General features: G+C 38.4%; 1 protein-coding gene across 2 annotated transcripts; it reads right to left on the bottom strand.

The window, feature by feature from the left end:
* Positions 1 to 10,075: 10,075 nt before the first annotated feature.
* On the bottom strand, positions 10,076 to 18,466 carry SEC61G (SEC61 translocon subunit gamma; the record flags this gene model as incomplete). 2 transcript variants are annotated; one of them, XR_014326480.1, is made up of 4 exons in its annotated part: positions 18,406 to 18,465; positions 16,764 to 16,862; positions 15,361 to 15,463; positions 10,076 to 11,165 (listed from the first exon to the last, which is right to left on the bottom strand). XR_014326480.1 is itself a non-coding variant. In XM_082847063.1 (3 exons), the coding sequence occupies exons 2-3, from the start codon at positions 16,855 to 16,857 to the stop codon at positions 15,357 to 15,359; spliced, it is 201 nt and encodes a 66-aa protein (XP_082703189.1). In that variant the 5' UTR covers positions 16,858 to 16,862; positions 18,402 to 18,466. The 2 variants fall into 2 exon arrangements, 1 of the variants encoding a protein (XP_082703189.1); XM_082847063.1 differs by lacking the exon at positions 10,076 to 11,165 and having other exon boundaries at positions 15,357 to 15,463; positions 18,402 to 18,466.
* Positions 18,467 to 18,593: the final 127 nt, after the last annotated feature.

Consider the following 18,593-nt stretch of genomic DNA (forward strand, 5'->3'; position numbering starts at 1 on the left):
AAAATTGAAAGTGTTTCCTCTAAAGTCAGGAACATGGCAAGGAAGCCCATTCTCACCATCCCTATTCAGCATAATACTGAAAGTCATAGCTAGAGCAATTAGGCAAGACAAAGAAATAAAAGGCATCCAGATTAGAAAGAAAGAAGTAAAATCATCAGTATTTGCTGATGATATGATCTTACACATACATTTTTTTAATTTACCCAAAGAGTCAGTCAAAAAAACTGTTGGAATTAATCATCAATCTAAAAAAAGTGGCAGGATAAAAAATCAACATACAGAAATCAGTTCCATTCCTTTATACTAATGATGAAGCATCTGAAAAAGAAATAAAGAAACCTTCCCATTCACAATAGCATCAAAAAACTAAAATACTTAGGAGTAAACTTAACCAAGGAAGTGAAAGAGCTATACAATGAAAACTACAAGACTTTGCTGAAAGAAATTGAAGACAAAACAAATGGAAAGACATTCATGTTCATGGATGGAAAGAATTAACATTGTTAAAATGGCTATACTACTCAAAGCCACCTACAGACTCAACACCATTCCCATCAAAATACCAAAAACATTCTTGACATAAATAGAAGAAACAACCCTAAAATTTGTGTGGAACCACAGAAGACTCTAAATAGTCACAACAATCCTGAGAAAAAAAGAATAAAGCTGAACATATCATGCCTCTGGATTTCAAACTATACTACAAAGTCATGGTAATAAAAAGTTTAGTACTGGCACAAAAATAGACATACTGATCAATGGAACAGAATAGAAAGCCCAGAATTAAATCCCAGTATATATGATCAATTAATATTTCACAAGTGAACCAAGAATATCCAATGGAGACAGGATAGTCTCTTCAACAAATGGTGCTGCAAAAACTAGAGAAATGTTTGAAGAAAAATAAAATCAGACTTCTATCTTACACCACTCACAAAAATTAATTTGAAATGGATGAAAGACTTAAACATAAGACCTAATACCATAAAACTTCTAAAAGGAAAGGTAGGGAAGAAGCTCATCTATATTAATCTTGGCAATGATCTTTTTTTAACATAACACCAAAAGCCCAAACAACAAAAGCAAAAATTAATAAATGGGACTACATCAAACTGAAAAGCTTTTGCACACAAGAAAAAAAAAGTCAAATGAAAAGACAACCTACAGAATGGGAGAAAAATTTTGTAAACCATATATCAAATAATGAGGTAATATCCAAAATATATAAAGAACTCAGTTAACTTAATAACAACAAAAAAAGAAACAATCTGATTAAAATATGGGCAGAAGAACTAATAGACATTTTTGCAAAGAGAACATCCAAATGGCCAACATACACATGAAAAGATGCTCACATCACTAATCATCAAAACCACAATGAGATACCACCTCGTACCTGTTAGGATGACTATCATCAAGAAGACAAGAGACAACAGGTGTTCGTGAGGATGCGGTGAAAAGGGAACCCTTGCATACACTGTTGGTATACTCTTGAGTCATTCCTCCGTCCCACCTTATTCCTGGAAGACTTTATTCCTGGCTTGCTCTCTCCACCCCTCTACTTCTAATGTAATTCTTGGTGATGTTAATATCCACAAAAATAATCTTTCCAATACTTTTGCTTTTTGTTTTCTTCCTCACTTCCAAGGATCTGGATTTTCACCCTACCTTAGTTGCTGTTTCCCACGGTGACCAGTGTTATGACTGGTCATTATCAATAACAACACCACCTCCATAATTTAAATTCAAGCATTCTACTTTTCAATCACAAACTCCTATCTTTCTAGTTCACTCCCTCCAAGACCTTAATTTCAACAAAGCTTCAACTCACTGGGACCCATAATCCATTGTCCCTCATCCAACGCTTGTCCTCTATTTCTTACCTGGCTTAAATCCCATGGCACATCATTATATCACTCTCTGACATGTACCCTCAATCCACCTGCCTATTTATTTCCTCACTTGGAAAAAAATCAATTCTATATGCATATGCTCTTTCCTTCTGTTAGCAAGGATGAGGCAGTCCCACTGCTTGGGCAGTAGATCCCCTTTCTTCTCACCCCAGCATTAAAATGTTTCCCTTCTCTCCTGGACCATTCCTACCACTATAAAAACACATTACCATTTCTCTCATGTTAAAAATAAACCGTCTCTTGACCCCACTACTCCTTTCAATGGCCACCTTTTACAGAAATCTCTAGACTCATCCATAATTCATTTCTTATATCTCTAGCCCCTAACCCACTCCAGTCAGGCCTTTGTCCCAACACTAAAACTGCTCTTATCAAGGTCACAAATACTCTGTACATTGCCAGATTTGTCATATCTCAACCTTCATCTTACATAACCTCTCAGCAGCACTGACTCAGTGGTCACTTGCTTTCTGAAGCTCTTTCTTCACTTGGTTTCCATAGCGCCATGACCCCCAGGGCTGTTTCCTACCTCACTGGCTGCTCCTTTTCCCTCTGAGTCCTCAACATTGCCGTTCCCAAGACGCTACCCCAGGACTTCTTTTCTTCTCTTGCTACCTTCATTCCTTTGATGATCTTATTCCATCTCAAGGTTTAAAAAAATTTCTACCCTGATGATTCCCAAATTTATATCTCTAGCAGAACATCTCCCGGAAACACCAGACTAGTATATCCAACTGCCTACTCAACATCTCCATTTGACTGCCCAATGGGCATCTCGAAGTACCATGCCCAAAACCAAACTCCCAATTATCCTCCAAATCCACTCCTATCCTAATCATTCCCATTTTATTAACTGCAACCTCATCAGGCCTATATTTGTATGGGAGTGATTCTCCAGGATTTGTATATAATTGTTCAAAAAGGAGAGCTATTTTGATGTCTATGTGGTCTTCAGGTCCCTTGGGATTGAAATATAAAATATTTAAGTTGGGGGCTTCCCTGGTGGCACAGTGGTTGAGAGTCCGCCTGCCGATGCAGGGGACACGGGTTCGGGCCCCGGTCCAGTAAGATCCCACATGCCGCGGAGCGCTTCAGAAAATGATGGCCAGTACCAAGGTGGAGTGTGGACATACTTTTGAGCGTGTAATTTTACTCTTAAGTATGACCCAAAAGAAACGCTTGTACAGGTACATGTATAAGCAAACTCTTAGCAGAATTCTTCTTAATAGCACCAAAAAAAAGAAAGAACGAAAGAAAGAAAAGAAACAATCCAAACGTCCATCAACAGTAAAATGAGTAAATAAGTTGTGGAATAATTTTACAAGGGACTGTTTGTTACACAGCCCTGAGAATAAATGGACTACAGATACTACAGCTAAGTATCAATATACATGAATATCAAAAACACTATTTTGGGCAAAGAAGGCAAGTCATAGAAGAATACAAACAGCATCTTTCCATTTACATGAAGCTCAAAAACAGGCAAACTAAACAATATATTGTTTATGCACTCATGCATGTTGTGTACAGCCTAAAGAAAACTGAGGATAGTTATAACCTCTGTGTGGGTGGAAGGAGAGAAATACAACTAGGGAGCATATAGGATGCTTCTGCTTGGATTTGATTTCTTAAACTGGGTAGAGAACATGGGTATGTGTGTTATTATTCTTTAAACTGTTGAATCATTTGGTATATTATGTCTGAATATAAGATTAACATCAATGTTTAAATAATAATGACCATTTATTGAACACCTACTTTCTTCCACCCACTGTGAAATAAACTCGACATAATAGATTGAATATTTACCACAACCTTGCATGGCAGGTATTTCCTCCCTGTTTTACAGATTAGTGAACAACACAAACTTGTCCTTATGGTTACTGAAAGCCCAGGGCAGGATTTGAACCAGTCTGACCCTGAAGTCTTCTGATATCCCCTTTCTCATAATGTTCGTTATTATTGTGCTGGGAACACTTCCAAGCACTTTACATGCAACTTTCACAAGCACCCGGTTTTGAAGATGAGGGCATCAGGCACACAGAGACAATATGATTTACCCAAGATGACACAACTGGCAAGTACTGAAGTTGCCTCCCTTTACACTCTAGTGTCTTCCAACTCTAACCTCCTCAATCTCCCTGTAATCCATCTCCCATCCTCTCCTTTCCTTCTGACTAGTGCTCTTCACTCAGGATAATCTCATCACCTCTTAGAACCTTAGACTGCAAACTACCTTCTGCTTTCAGTTTTACTCACTGTTATATTACCCCAATCAGTATATCCTCTGCACTACTCCTACTATGGTCTTTCTAAAATGAAATTCTAGCTAGTCCCAGCAACAAGATGGACTGACCTAATGCAGACACCTCACACTATAAATGCAAAGAAATACTGGATAATATATGAGGAAAACAAATTTAATATGCACCCTGGATTGAAGAATGATGCTGAAAATAAAGAGTCCTGTTCCCCTTTCTCATTATAGGCAGGAAAAATTGCAGACAAGTGTTTTTCCCCAGACAAAATAATAATAAAATAACTTTATTCCAAAGATGGATTGGTCCCAGAAGAATACTTCCCATCCTGGTGATTAGGAGTCTCCAAACATAATGGCCAGCTACCTGCCACCATAGGTAAATTTTGTTGGTCTATAAGCTCCAAAGATTTGTCAGTAAGAATCCAGTCAAGAAAAGATACTCCATGTAGCACAGACAGAAAATTTAATACAAGGAGCTAGTTTCAAAGTTGTAAAGTTAAAAAGGAAAGCGGGAATGGTGAGAAAACACCCAAATTAGTAAAAGGAAGCCACTACCATGTGTAGGTCTGAAGGAATAATGGGAGAAGGGGTGTTCCCTGAGGCTTGGTGCCAAGGCCACCAGTCGGAGCAATGTCCGGGAGCCTAAACCAGAAGGGAAATGCAGCACTGTGGCAAACTTTACCTGGAGCTGAAAGAGAAAAGAAGAAACAGTCTAGGTTCTTCCCTCCTCCAGCCAGTGCCTCTCTATGGCTGAAACCAGTCACTAAGACACTAAGACAGTCTGGAAATCTAGTTTGCAGAGTCAGCCACTAGGATGAATCTTAGAGCAAACAGGTAAATGATTGGCCCAAAGAACTCTCAATGATATTTTTATGCCTTATCCTTAAATATGAGCTAAAAAAAAAAAAAAAAATGACCCAGCAGGAAAGATAACGCAAAGAATGGGAAAACAAACGTTCTTAAAATGAGAAACAGAAAACAATTCTCTTCTCAAAAAGACTTGAGATGTTATCGCATCCATGGAACAATAAGATGATGCTATTAAAAAATCAAAACAAAAAAGAAAGCTTAAAAAATGCTAAATCATTGCTGAAATTTAAAAATTTAAATTTGGAAGATTAAACTCTCCCAGGAAATAGAACTCCAGGACAAGGAATTTGACTAACTAGAGTTCTGGAAAAGAAAAAGAAAGAAAACAGGGAAAACAGAGGAAAGAACATTTTCAGAAATAATTTCCTAGAACTGAAAGACACAGGTCTTCAGACTTAAAAGGTCTAGTAAGTGCCCAGCACAAGAGATAAATCACACCTAGGCAATTCTTTGTGAAATTTATCAAGGTAAAGGAAAGCCCCTAAAAGCTTTCATAATATCAACAATAATAGTAATAATTACAACTACAATAACAAAAGTAACCAACAAAAAATGAGAATCACACTGAAAATATATCAAAAGCAGTATATTATCAGAGGCAATTATCAATATCTTCAAAGTTCTGAGGGAAAAATATTTAAGTTATTTAGAACCTAGTTTTTTATATGCAGTTAAACTATCAATCAAATACGATATAAGACTAAAGATCTTTTAACCTCATACATTTTACTTAGGAAGTTATTTGGTGATATACTACAGTAAAATAAGAGAACAAAGCAAGAAAGTGGAAGAGAATCAAGAGAAGAAAGATCCCAGGGTGGCAGCTGTACATCAGGACAAGAAAATGATCAGTCTGAATTGGAATGGGAGGACAGGCTTTAGAGGGAGGTGGGAGGGATGCAGAAAAGGGAAAATGCCATACATTCGATATTCCTTGAGAGATGGTGACAAGGCAGGCCATGTTAAGGAAAACAGAAATAAAAACATCAACACACAAAATACATACAACTGGTCAAAAAAGGAATGTAATCGTGGTATAATACTTGGCCAGAAAATTAGCAATATTTACTTGTTATAGTAATGTAAACCCCAGCTATTAATTTTTAACTTTTAGAATCTACCTGTATAAAAAGGACATAGCATCAAGTCTGAAAATGTAAAATTAAAAGCTGAGATGACAAGAGATGAGAGGTGATGGAGAGGGGCCAACTGAAGAGAAAAGCAAGTCCACAAAATCCTCATCCTCACGCGGGGAGTTGAAAAGATACCTTCCACACTTGTTAGAACAAGAAATAGAGGTGTGAATATATTATTTAAAGATACAAAGGTAGTCAGAGCAATTAAAAATAGTGGTTTAGCTATGTTAGGAAGATGGAAAAGAAAAAGTGGCAGGTATGTGAGCTAAAGTATCACCTATCATAACAGAATATCAAGAGTATATCTACACAGATGAATCTAGAAATAATTTCTATGATTTTGAGATTATCAGAAGAAACAGCTAAAATAGAAGAGTATGCTTCTAGAGAGTGGGACTGCCAAGCTGAAGGAACAGAAAAGGTCAATGTTATTTATAAGCTTCTGTAACACTTGAAAGTCTTGCTTCTTATTAGTTTGATAAAATGTACATGTGTGAGAGTTGCAAAGGTTTAAGCTACAGAATACCCAGGTATGAATTTTACACCGTAGACTAGGATGCAAGAAATTCACATTTTCTCCTCTAATAAAAGTTAACCTGTTCCAAGATCCCATCCTACAGGTGGTCAGGAATTCAACCTCAGTGGTTTGCAAAGACCCTCCCCCCAGGCCCGATGTTGCACAGGCCCTAGGGGCACACGAAGCCTTCAGCAGTCACAGTCTCCCTGGCGTTAGGTCCATCCAGCTGGCTGTCAGTAAGTTCATCATCTAACCCCTCAGCCCTCTAGAGGCAGAAAGCAGTAACCCCGTGCACTTCTACCTCATAGAGTGCAAGCCTTTGTTTTTTAAAAAATGAAACGGAATACATTTAATAGAAAATATAAGAATGCACAGTGAACTGATAAGTACTGTTACCTAACCCTTTCCTTTCTCGTGTGTGTTCATGGACTCCTGTGTGTGTTTTTTTTATTGACCCTGAACAATGCTCCTTACTGACTTCTTTTTCTAAATATCTTGTCTAGTTACAGAGCATTCAGATAATGGCCTAGCTTACAAGCGTCGTTTTGCGACTGCTGGTTCCAACAAAGGCTTAATCTAGTTCAGGTCACCTCAACATTAAGACCTATAATATCAACAGATAAAACATAGATGAGAGAAAGAACCCAAGCCTCCTAGGTACCCTAACTGTGCTGAAACTAATCAGGACAATCCAGGTCAGGTAAAGGCAATACGTGCAGAAGGCCAAAAAAGAAATATTTAGCAAGAGATGAGTTTTCAGGATTTATTACTTTTGCTTTTAGTACAATTTTTAATAATGGCAAATTTAAAGACAATAATGATCATAAACCATTGAAAAATATGAATCAATGAGTCCAAGTAAAGCAAGTAAATAGAAAATTGAATAAGGCAGGACTCTTACTCAGAGTAGAATTCTAAGGGCCAGGAGTAGGGGAGTGTCCACTTCTATAAAAGGAGGAGGACTTGAGGATCTCCTGTGCTTTTCAACCTCTACCATTTTTCCTTCTAACTTTATGTGCTTTTAAGGTTATCTGTAAAATCTTTTAAATGAAACATGTTATTACTGAACAACAATAGAATGGGGAAAGACCAATATGTAATAAGTATTGAAAATAGTCAACACGTATTTCTTTAAACATATAGCATATAAATACACACATATTATTTATGTGTATATATATATATATATAGACACACACACATATCTAACTGTAATCGTTAAGTAGATGACTGACCTGGGTTGTAATTCATTCTAGTGAGTTATTGAACCTGAGGACAGTTGCAGAAACCCCCCGATTTGTAGCCAACTGTCATAAGTAGGGGTCGTCTGGGGACCCCACTTGCAGTTGGCGTCCGAAGTGGGGCAGTCACATGGGACTGAGGCCTTTACCAGGTGGGATCTGAGGCTACTCGAGACAGTGTTAGGATTGAGTTCAACTGCTGGACACTCAGTTGGTCGGAGAACTGGGGTGGAAAAATGACACATACTTGGTGTTAAAAGAAAACCATTACAGATCCAGGGAGTGCCCCTGAACTGAAGGCCAGCTCTGGCGGGGTGGGGACACTTTCAGATAACCTAGAGTCTCCTCTGAATACGCCAGATCACAGAAAAGCAACACTAAGAGACACCTGAGAAATCGCCTCTAATTTCTTCACAGAGCCTAAACAGGTAGTGAGTCGTGCACAATTTTTAGATGTCTTGAGGTGACTATTTTGCAGCTTCCTAAAACGACTAATCATGTGTTTTCTATTGCCTACAGTGGATGTAATTCTTTCTACCCCAGGCTGATTAGGGAAGTGGTCAGAATAAACTACCAATAGGACTTTCTGCATCCTCTTTATACAGCCACACTTGGGAGGTTACACACGTTCTTCTCGCTTCTTAAGAAGGCATACCTGGGCTTCCCTGGTGGCGCAGTGGTTGAGAGTCCGCCTGCCAATGCAGGGGACACGGGTTCGTGACCCGTTCCGGGAAGATCCCACATGCCGCGGAGCGGCTGGGCCCGTGAGCCATGGTCGCTGAGCCTGCGCGTCCGGAGCCTGTGCTCCACAACGGGAGAGGCCACAACAGTGAGAGGCCCGCATACCGCAAAAAAAAAAAAAAAAAATAGCAAGCTCTATTAGGACCTCAAGATCATGAGATAGGCATATACATTACTATAATAGTGGTTAGGGAGTGAGAGATGCTACAGGTAGAATAAGCCTTACAAAACTGCATCCACAGAATCTAGAAAATCTGCCACAAGACTTCTAGAGCACACTATGACATGCGTAACTTGCAGTAGATCGCAGCTGCTGTTAAGCAGGAGCTTTCCAATGTGAGGTGCACCCTTTAAACATGAAGCACCATGGTGCCTCCCGTACTCAGGTGAAACTAAATACCCTTCCTTCCAGGCAGATAAATGGGAGACAGATGCCCCAAGAGGGACAGAGTCTGGAGCAAAGCACTGCTTTCCAGCAGTAACAAAGACACTGAAATAGAAACAGGGCTTTACTTCCTACCCTTTCCTATCAAGACTCTGCCATCCTGTCTGGACCATTAACTGCCTCCCTCTTCAACGTGTCTTTCTGTTGTTAACAGCAGGTTTTAGTCTAGGTGGCCAAGCACTTGGTTGTAAGGTGTAGGGGTTCATGGAAATGCCAGAACTGCCACAAGGGCATTAGTATGTTTTGCTGCAGGTATTAAGACACCAGAAAATTATCAAGAGCTTTAAAACCTTGCCACTGAAAGTGTGTTCTGTGTACCAGAAGCATCAGCAGGGAGACAGAAATGCAGACTCTCAGGCCCACCCAGACCTGCTCACTCAACACTCTTCAGGCTGGGAAGAAATTCCCTCAGGTGATTCTTAAACTTTCTGAAGTTTAAGAAGTATTGTTTTACAAAACAAACACACTAGCATATCTTAGATATACTAGGGGTATGGTTAGTAAGAAAAATCTAGCTATTTATTCTTTCCTATTTAAGAATTCAATTGTTGAGTGTGAAGGTTATTCTGTTTTATCACCACAATCCTTGGTCAGCCCTCACTTCACATTTATAAATACAAAATATTTATGTCATGCCTTACCTACCCATGTGTCAGGAACCATTAAGTCAGAAAAATAAAAAATGAGCTGCACAAATGTAGGCTATAGAGATTCATAATTATCTTACATCAAGTCAATATTTATGTACAGATTTTATCCTACAAGAAAATACACACATTTGCCAGAAGCAAGTCTGACATTTTAGCAAGTGTACATTTTAGATTTCTACCATAAGTACTCAATACATATGTGTATATATGTAAACGTGTATCATATATGTGTATAGGCACACTATATATGAGTGCTTGTGTAAACACAGAGACAAACATACATATGCACACATGCACGTAAACACACACACTTCTGGCCTTTAAGGAGCTACATAACTATCAAACGTAGCTATATGGTCTTCTTAAGAGCAGAGACGCCCAAGGCTTTATTTCCTTGAAGACATCAATTCATTCAAGACTGAAAACAGTTATCAGTATTTCAAAAATAGGCAGAAAATCTGTTATCATCACTATGAAAACAGACTTTGCTCTCTGAACAATGGATCCCAAAACTGAGGAATACTGCCAAACAATACCAGTTAGACACCTGTCTACCTTACTTGCTAAGAATCAGAGGACACCTACCAAATGTGTGCTGCTACACAATTTTTTTTTTAAATATTAGAACTTGAGAAATAAAGTTCAATAACTAAACACTCAATGAACAGATTAATAGTTTTATAAATAAAACTGAGAATAGACTGTCTCAATTTTATACCAGTGTTTTTTTTAAAAGGGAAAGAAGACAAGGCACCTTTTCATCTCACATTTAATTATCAAAAAAATTCTTTAAAATATTTAGAACTCCAGTGTTTATGACAGTATAACAAATTATAGGTTACCTGAAGAGGAGCTCTCACTTTAAAGTTTTTAACCATGATTTTCAGGAAGCTATTTCAAGTAGCACATAAACTTGTATATAGGTCTGACTACTTACTTACACCTTCAGTGTTTAGGGACAAAACTCCTACCCCAACTTCAAGCTCTCTCTCACTATCTCTACCATCCTTTACTTGCTGTTTCTTCCTCCATGATGGCAAAACACTGATCTGATAGAGGAGTACTCAGAAAGTGCAATATTCCACTGTGCCCTGTAATTTCTCCTGTAAACCAAAATATAAAGGATTGAAGGAAGGAAAGAAGGGAAGAAGGGAAAAGAACCCATTATTTTTTAACCACTAAAATTTGACAAATATCTGTGATGGAAAAAAGAGAAATCTGTCTATTTTGAAATTATTTTAATTTACAAATAGAAAACATCTTGGAAGAAAAAAATGAAAGAAAAACACAAAACATATAGGCAAATTTTTAGTCCATGAGCGTCTCAAATCCTCACTTGTTCACCAATCCCCAAGATGAAAAACACTTTTCTAAAAAGGTATTCAGCCACCACTGTAAAAGAAAAAAAGATGGTCAATTTTGAGTGTACATAAGATTTTAATAAGAAGAAAAATTTGAAATGCAATATGCTGTAATTTTACGGAACCAAAACCAGTTATTTGAGAACCACGCCTACGTTACTCCAAAATAGCACAAAAGGGAAGAAACTGAACTTTAAAATCTTGGAACTGAAAAGGTCCTTACAGAGGACGTGGCTGCTGGAACAGGCTTAATCTGTTAAACCTCAGAATCCTCATTTGGAAAACATGCTTAACAGTCTAGCATAACATCTTTCTCAACAAGACGAAAAATATGAATTACATAACAGGGCGGTTAGTTGAGAACTTTTTCAATTTGATGTACAATCAGCCATTTGAAAATCAAGAGTGCAGAGTAGTAGGCTGGTTCTCAACCACTATGTCTTCCCATAATCACTCAAAAACCTGGATTAATAATGAAAATAAAAATCACCTTTTCTACAGAAGACCTTCCAAGTTTCAAAAGCATAAACATTAAAACTGTATACTGAGATATACATTTTAAAACTGTGATGTTAAAGAAAGAGAATAATTCCAGTACTAGATGAAAGTTATACTCCTAAAAGAAACACTCCTGCATCTATACTTTAACGTGAAGTGCTTTAAGTGCTTATATCATTAAACTGTATTGCTGCAACTAAAATACGCACAACTATAAAACTCCTTTAAATTATAACCCTGTGGATATTAATTTTGACTGCTGTAATTGTATAGAAGAAAAAATTTCATCATAAGGAAAAACATGTGATAATTCAGCCTAGTGAAAGAGAAGCTTGTGTTTATACTTCACTTGCTACCGCCTCAAAATGATTTAAACAGTGATTTATGCTCTTTCAAGTAGGAAAAAAAGATTTCTTTTAGTTTTACAGCTGTCATGGCGTATCATGAAGAAACTTAAAGTTTTCTGATAGCTTTTCTCACAAAATGTTTTATTTGGCCTTCATTTTAATAAACTATCTAGAGATATATTTTTTTAACCCTTTAAACACTGAAAACAATTGTGTTACTAGAAGAAAAGTTTTCTAAGCAGCTAGCTTCCAAAAGGTCATAGTTCAACAATCTCTGACTAGCAAGGTTGGCAAAAGATATATTGTGCCTGCTGCAAAAATAAGAAGAGAAAGCAATTTTTTTTTAATTTTCTTTTTTTTATTAGTTGGTCAGAGTTTGAATGCAAGCCAAGGTTTCTAAGAGGAAAAAAAAAGCAAAGAGAAGCATAAAAGTAAGGACATATTGTTTTTCTTCTCTGACTTGCTATCTGTAAGTTTCCCTGTGCCCTTCATTCTGGTAAAAATTAAAATTCATCTCAGTCAGGAAACACACACAGCATAGCACCTTATACAGGTGAGACCAAGGCAAAAAACCACTGATGCTAGTGAGACCAAGGCAAAAAACCACTAATAACGTGCATTTTCCATGTAAAAGACAACTTCATTCAATGGATTTTTTATACTAAATAATGATAATTAATCCTTGGATCTAAGCACACTAATACCACATGCTGATTAATTATCCAGTGACAAATAATATTTACATTTTACTGGATGGAATCAACCTAACAGAAATAGCCTTGGCCGGTGAATAAATGGATCCTTTTTTCTCAACAATTCAAATTATTACTGAACGTTTGTTAACTCCCTTGCCTTTTTTTTTTTAACATCTTTATTGGAGTATAATTGCTTTACAATGGTGTGTTAGTTTCCGCTTTATAACGAAGTGAATCAGTTATACATATACATATGTTCCCATATCCCCTCCCTCTTGCATCTCCCTCCCTCCCACCCTCCCTATCCCACTCATCCAGGTGGTCACAAAGCACCAAGCTGATCTCCCTAAAATAGATAGCTAGTGGGAAGGGAGAAAACAAATCTTTAACACTTGTTTCAAAGACCTGTTGGGAACAACTGGACTAATGAATCTCAATCCCGAAAGGGTGTGCTAAGAGTGCACTGTCCTAAAAGGTACTTTAGGTCACAACTCAGATAATGAAATAAAAGATGTTTGAACACAAAACTAGGATAAATAACAATGATGAACAGGTTAAAAATGCAAAAGTCTTCCATAACGGAATCTAGCAAAAAGGAATTTAACAAGGGGTAATGTTCCATTCTTAGGCTAGAAACAAACCACACCAACTATGTAAACCCAGGATAAAGGAAGGTTATTGTAGCCGTTATCTGTGAGAAACTGAAGATTTTAGCCTTTAGCAAGAAAACATCCACAGTAAGCACTGGATTCTAAACACTGGATTTTAAGAGGGCTTAACGAAATGCAAACTGGAGCCTGAAGTGAGGCACCTGACTCAGGATGAGTAGTGGTCTGAAACTGAGCCGGAATGAGAGATGGCCCATACAATGGTTAAGAACACAGGCTCCCAAGCCTGGGTTTCACATGCTGCTTTACCACTTATAGGCATGCGACGTACTTCCTTACTCTCCATGCCTCAGTTTCTTCATCTATAAAATGGAAATAATAATACTGCTACCTCACACAACTGTCATGAGGGTTAAGAGTCAGCTCACATTAAGCTGTGTGTCCTCGGCACACAGCAAGTGCTCAATAAATGTTAGCAATTATTATTACCATCATGATCCTTAGAAAAAGGTTAAGAACCTGCCGTTGTTCACTTAATTCAACACGTACTCAAGTGTTTTCAAAGTGTACAAGAATACACTGGACTAGGTTCTGTAGTGTATACACACACACAAACTACAGAATATATATATATATATACAGTTACGTATTAATATTACCTTACCAATTAATTAAACTTCATAACAATTTAAAGAAATAACTGTCAGTTATACCTGTCTGACAATGGACTGGGGAGCAGGAGAGCAGAAGCACTGAGCTTATGTCACAGACTCCACCCTACCTCCTCTGTTTACTGACTAGGTAGGGGCTGTAGCCCAGAGACACTGAGCTCAGGTTTCCTAATTCTACGTCAGGATTCGCTCCGTGATTCCACTATTCCAGAAATGGCATTCCTCACTAGGAATATAATAGAGATTTCTGAACTGATGGAGGAGGTTTGAGAGACTTGGTCCTTTCCAGGTCTAACTTTCTGTGATCCTAAAATACTCCTTTGTGGCATGTCTGCATAATAGCTATGAAAACCTACTTAAGAAAGCCACCTGACAATACTCATCCAGTCTCGTCATTTAAAAGACAACTTCCACTAGCATCCATAATAAAATATCTAGTACTTAAAGAGACTTATAGTTTACAAAGCATCCCCACCCCATAAAATAAGTCTAAAAGGCTTCTCTCATGATTATCTCACTGGCAGGTAAGGCTCAGAGATTAGGTGAATACAAAACCACAGAGCAAATAAGTACTGCAACTCATACTAACTCTTTACACCAAACAAAATGGCCTAAAACTGACTGCTCTAATTGCACACTGCCATAAGGTGTTCCCAACAACTTGTAATGAATCTTGTAATGAATCTAAAAAGCAAAAGCATTTAGAATAGAATAAAGTAATCCCAGTGTTCCTCTGTCTTTTCTCCTCCTAATATACCTAAAAGTATATTAGTATCAATGGCTCATTACAATAACCACAACTTCCATTTAGGTTCTTACCCAAATTATTTTTTAGGGTTTTACATGACCTAAGTCATATATCTTTCCATAGCCCTAGTTAAGAACTATTATCCTTATTGAATAAACTGGGCACAGAGGAGCTAAGCAAGCTGTCCAAGGTCATGACAACTATTAAGTAACAAGAAAGAGAATCTAAACTTAAGCAACCTGGTCCAGAGTTTGAACTCTATCGCTGTAGTGATTTTCAGATGGGGAGCATTTTCTCTGCACCTTAAAATTCTTGTGGACAAGTTAATATATTGCAGAAAGAGGACCTGGATTTGAATATTGGTCCTGTCACTGAATACTTGTTTTGTCTCATACTGAGTGCCTTTAACTCACTTCCTTGATCCTTTAAAATTTTACTTATTAAAAAATTAGTGCCTATCTCACAGAGTAGCTATAAAAATTATATAAGATTTAAAGTCACTTTGAATTATCTGGTACTCAGTAAACAGCAGTAGACTGTACCAACATTAAAAAGTCAAGAAACATATCTGTGTATTAACAAAATAGCAGGCTGTTAACTCAAATGGTTTGCATTTTCATTCTGTCCTAGATATTGTCTATTTCATAAAGTTTACTTACACAATGATGTTATTAATAGGAATATGGATCAATTTCACAAAAAAGCCAATGAATCCCATTATAGCAAATCCTATTGCAGTTGCCATGGCAATCTTCTGGAATTCTGGATTTAAAAACACAAAATTTACATTATTTTTTGCATTGTCACTGCAAGTATAGGGGGAAAAAATTAGCACTGACATAAACTTACTGATGTACATTTCTCCTGATAATAAGTACATAATTTTACATAAAACATGACAGTATTAATAGTAAATAAGGTATTTGACAGATTTTTTTAACTTTCATATTTTATTGATATTTAATGATATATAAAAATAAACTGCATGTTCAGGCTAGTGATTCCATCAACCAACAGTGACATATTTATCTTCCAAGCAAATGACCAGAATACCAAAAAGAAATGAAACATGGACAGAATACACAGTATCTGTCTTAAAAACTTTGTAACATTGCTAAAAGTATTAATTATAAAAGCACAGAACATAACTTTTTATAAATAATAGGTCAACTGTCTTTGATATTATAATGAAGCCAAAAATAAGGCTTGAAAAACCGAACTGGGTTGAGCACAATTTTATGTAAAGGTCCCAGACCCTGGTAATATTTCCATTTAATGTTATTTCCTCAGGGAAGCTCTCCCTGACCTCCTGACTTGGTCAGTCCTCCTATTACATGCTATCAAATATTCCTCTATTTACCTTCCATAATACTTACCATAGCAGTAATTAAAAATTGTAATTGTCATTATTTATGACTATCTTCTCTCAAAGAATCTAAGGTCCATAAAAGCAAGGACTGCTCCCTATTGTATGTTTTTATATATTATGCTATATATGTATTATAATGCATCATATTATAGTCTCTATTATATTCCCACCTCCTAACTCAGGCAGCAGTCAATAAATGAATAGAAGCAGACAAATTGTGGTACACCTTTTAACACATGAATTGTGATAAATAAGAAGTTAAACTTCCTAGGCTGGCATCAACTATGCTGTTGATTTCACGTTAAGGCCTTTTTTGCTTGGGGGAGGCTTGGGGAGGGAGTGGCACCGCAGGAAGAGCTCCAAAAGATTTTCCAGAGTAGAAATGTGAAAGATACTAAAAACTCTCAAGTCATTAAATACGACTAAGGCAAAAGCAACATGGAAAATAAGGCTGTAACAAATAACCTTATACGATGTGAAAATACACATAAGAGAAAAATTTATGAGGTGTGTAAAAAGTATACAAAATTTAGACAAAATAACAATGTTAAAAAGCAATAAAGCAAAATAAATCAATAAAAATGTTGATGAAAGAATTGCAACAATTATTAAACAGGAAGACATTAATCAAATAAAGGGCTTAGAGAATGCAAAGATTTAATTTTTTTCTCTCATTCCAAAGCTATTTATTACCTTTTCTATCCGGTTTGGTGCATCTTTTAACCAGCCGAATTGAGTCCTTCACAAACTGCCGACTTGGCTCAACGAACTGCATTACCTGATCCATGATGCCTATTTTAAAAACAAAAAAGATACTCATTGATGTTATTTATTATAGAGCAAGGACTTGTTGAGTTATATCAAAATGTGAATGAGACCAGCCTGATATGGGTGGGTCGAGATCATCTCACAAAAAAAAAAAAACAGACTCCAAGAGTAAATTGACATTACTTTTTGCAATCTCCAGCCAATCATCAAAACAAAGGCAATAAGAAAACCGCAGGTTTTCCCGTGTTCTTATCACTGACAAAGGACGCAAGCTCTTAATATAAAGGGCTCTCACTACGAAAAGTCTAATAAGCACTTGACAACAGATCCGCTCCTCACCCACTCTGCAGTCCTCCCGCTGCTCCTGCTGAGGAATCAACAGGGTTGGGACCCAACAAATATTTGCTATATTTTATTTTAAACTCCCCAGACCCCAGTGTCCCGTGCAGTGAATGCTGTGATGCTTCAAGGGCCTAGAGTAGAGGTAAATGTGGACTTCCATCTGACTGTTCCAAACCATGGCCACACAACATTTGAAGAAAAGAGTTTCTCTGCATGGGGCAGATCATCTGTACAATTTTCAAAACCACAAAAACTGGCTAAACCAAGACCCAGACTCTCAGAAGCTGAAGTCTAAACCTTTAGGTCTGGACACACCTTTTAAGGAAAAGGGCTATATGTATGTTACCGATGGGCTCTCTTGTGGAACCCGTCACACAGTAGAAATGTCATCCAACCTTGGCTCTGACAGTCACTGGTACAACAGCCAATGAAGCCGATTCGCTACTTGGACTTTACTGTATTTCAGGTGCTTACAACCGTGGCCAGGCACCCAGATACTCGATAAGCTTTTGTTGAGCTAATGCCACCCGCAAGAGGTGGTGGTTCAAATCCCTTTCTATGAAATGCAGCCTCTCTAAGCCCCGGGTTCCTCACCCAGGAACACTGAAAGGACGTCCGGAATTCTATAAACGTCCCGGGCCAGGTGTGCTGGGCCCCTGCAACACACAGGTAGTAACGCCTGTTTCCTTAGTCTTGCACTTAACTCTGTTCTGCAAATCCACTGAGCCTAAACTTTACAGATGTCGTGATAAATGCGAAGGATCCTTTCAGGAAAAAAAAAAAAAAAAACACAAAAAAACCCGTGCAACACCCGAAACACTGCACTGAACGTCAGGGGAGGGGATCCAATAACCCACTATGGCCTCCTGATTCAGACTCTAGATCAACCCTTTCACCCTCACAGCACAGGGAGGAGCTCCCCGAGACATGCTCCACACGCACGGCCCCAAAGCCAACACCGAAGAGACCCTCCGTGACCACAGCACCGAGACGGCGGAAGTGTTCCCAGCAAGGTGGCCGAGCCCGCGCGGCCGCAAAGCCGGCACCGAAGGACAGAGGCCCTGGAAGCCCTTCTCCATCGGGTACGCGGGCCGCGGCCCCGGGTCTGCTTCCCCCGACGCCGTGCGGGAAGCCGGCGAACGGCCGGCGGGCTCGCCCACGTCCGCCACCTCCGCAAGTGACCAAACGGTAGCCCGGAGTCCCCGCCAGACGCAGCCTCACCTGCCCGCCGTCCGCTGGCCAAGTCCAAGACACGTAGCACAACAGCCGACACACAAAGACCGACCGGAACCGGAAACGGCCTAGTGCCCGCCCACCCCTCCGTTCATTGGTCCTTCGGGAAGACGTCGGCGCGCAGGCGCAGTCCGACGTGCGTCTCGGCCCCGCTTCCGGAACGGGCTCGCGGAGTGCGAG

This window comes from Leucopleurus acutus (genome assembly GCF_964270905.1).
Source record: "Leucopleurus acutus genome assembly, chromosome: 9".
In the NCBI taxonomy this organism is placed as follows: domain Eukaryota; kingdom Metazoa; phylum Chordata; class Mammalia; order Artiodactyla; family Delphinidae; genus Leucopleurus; species Leucopleurus acutus.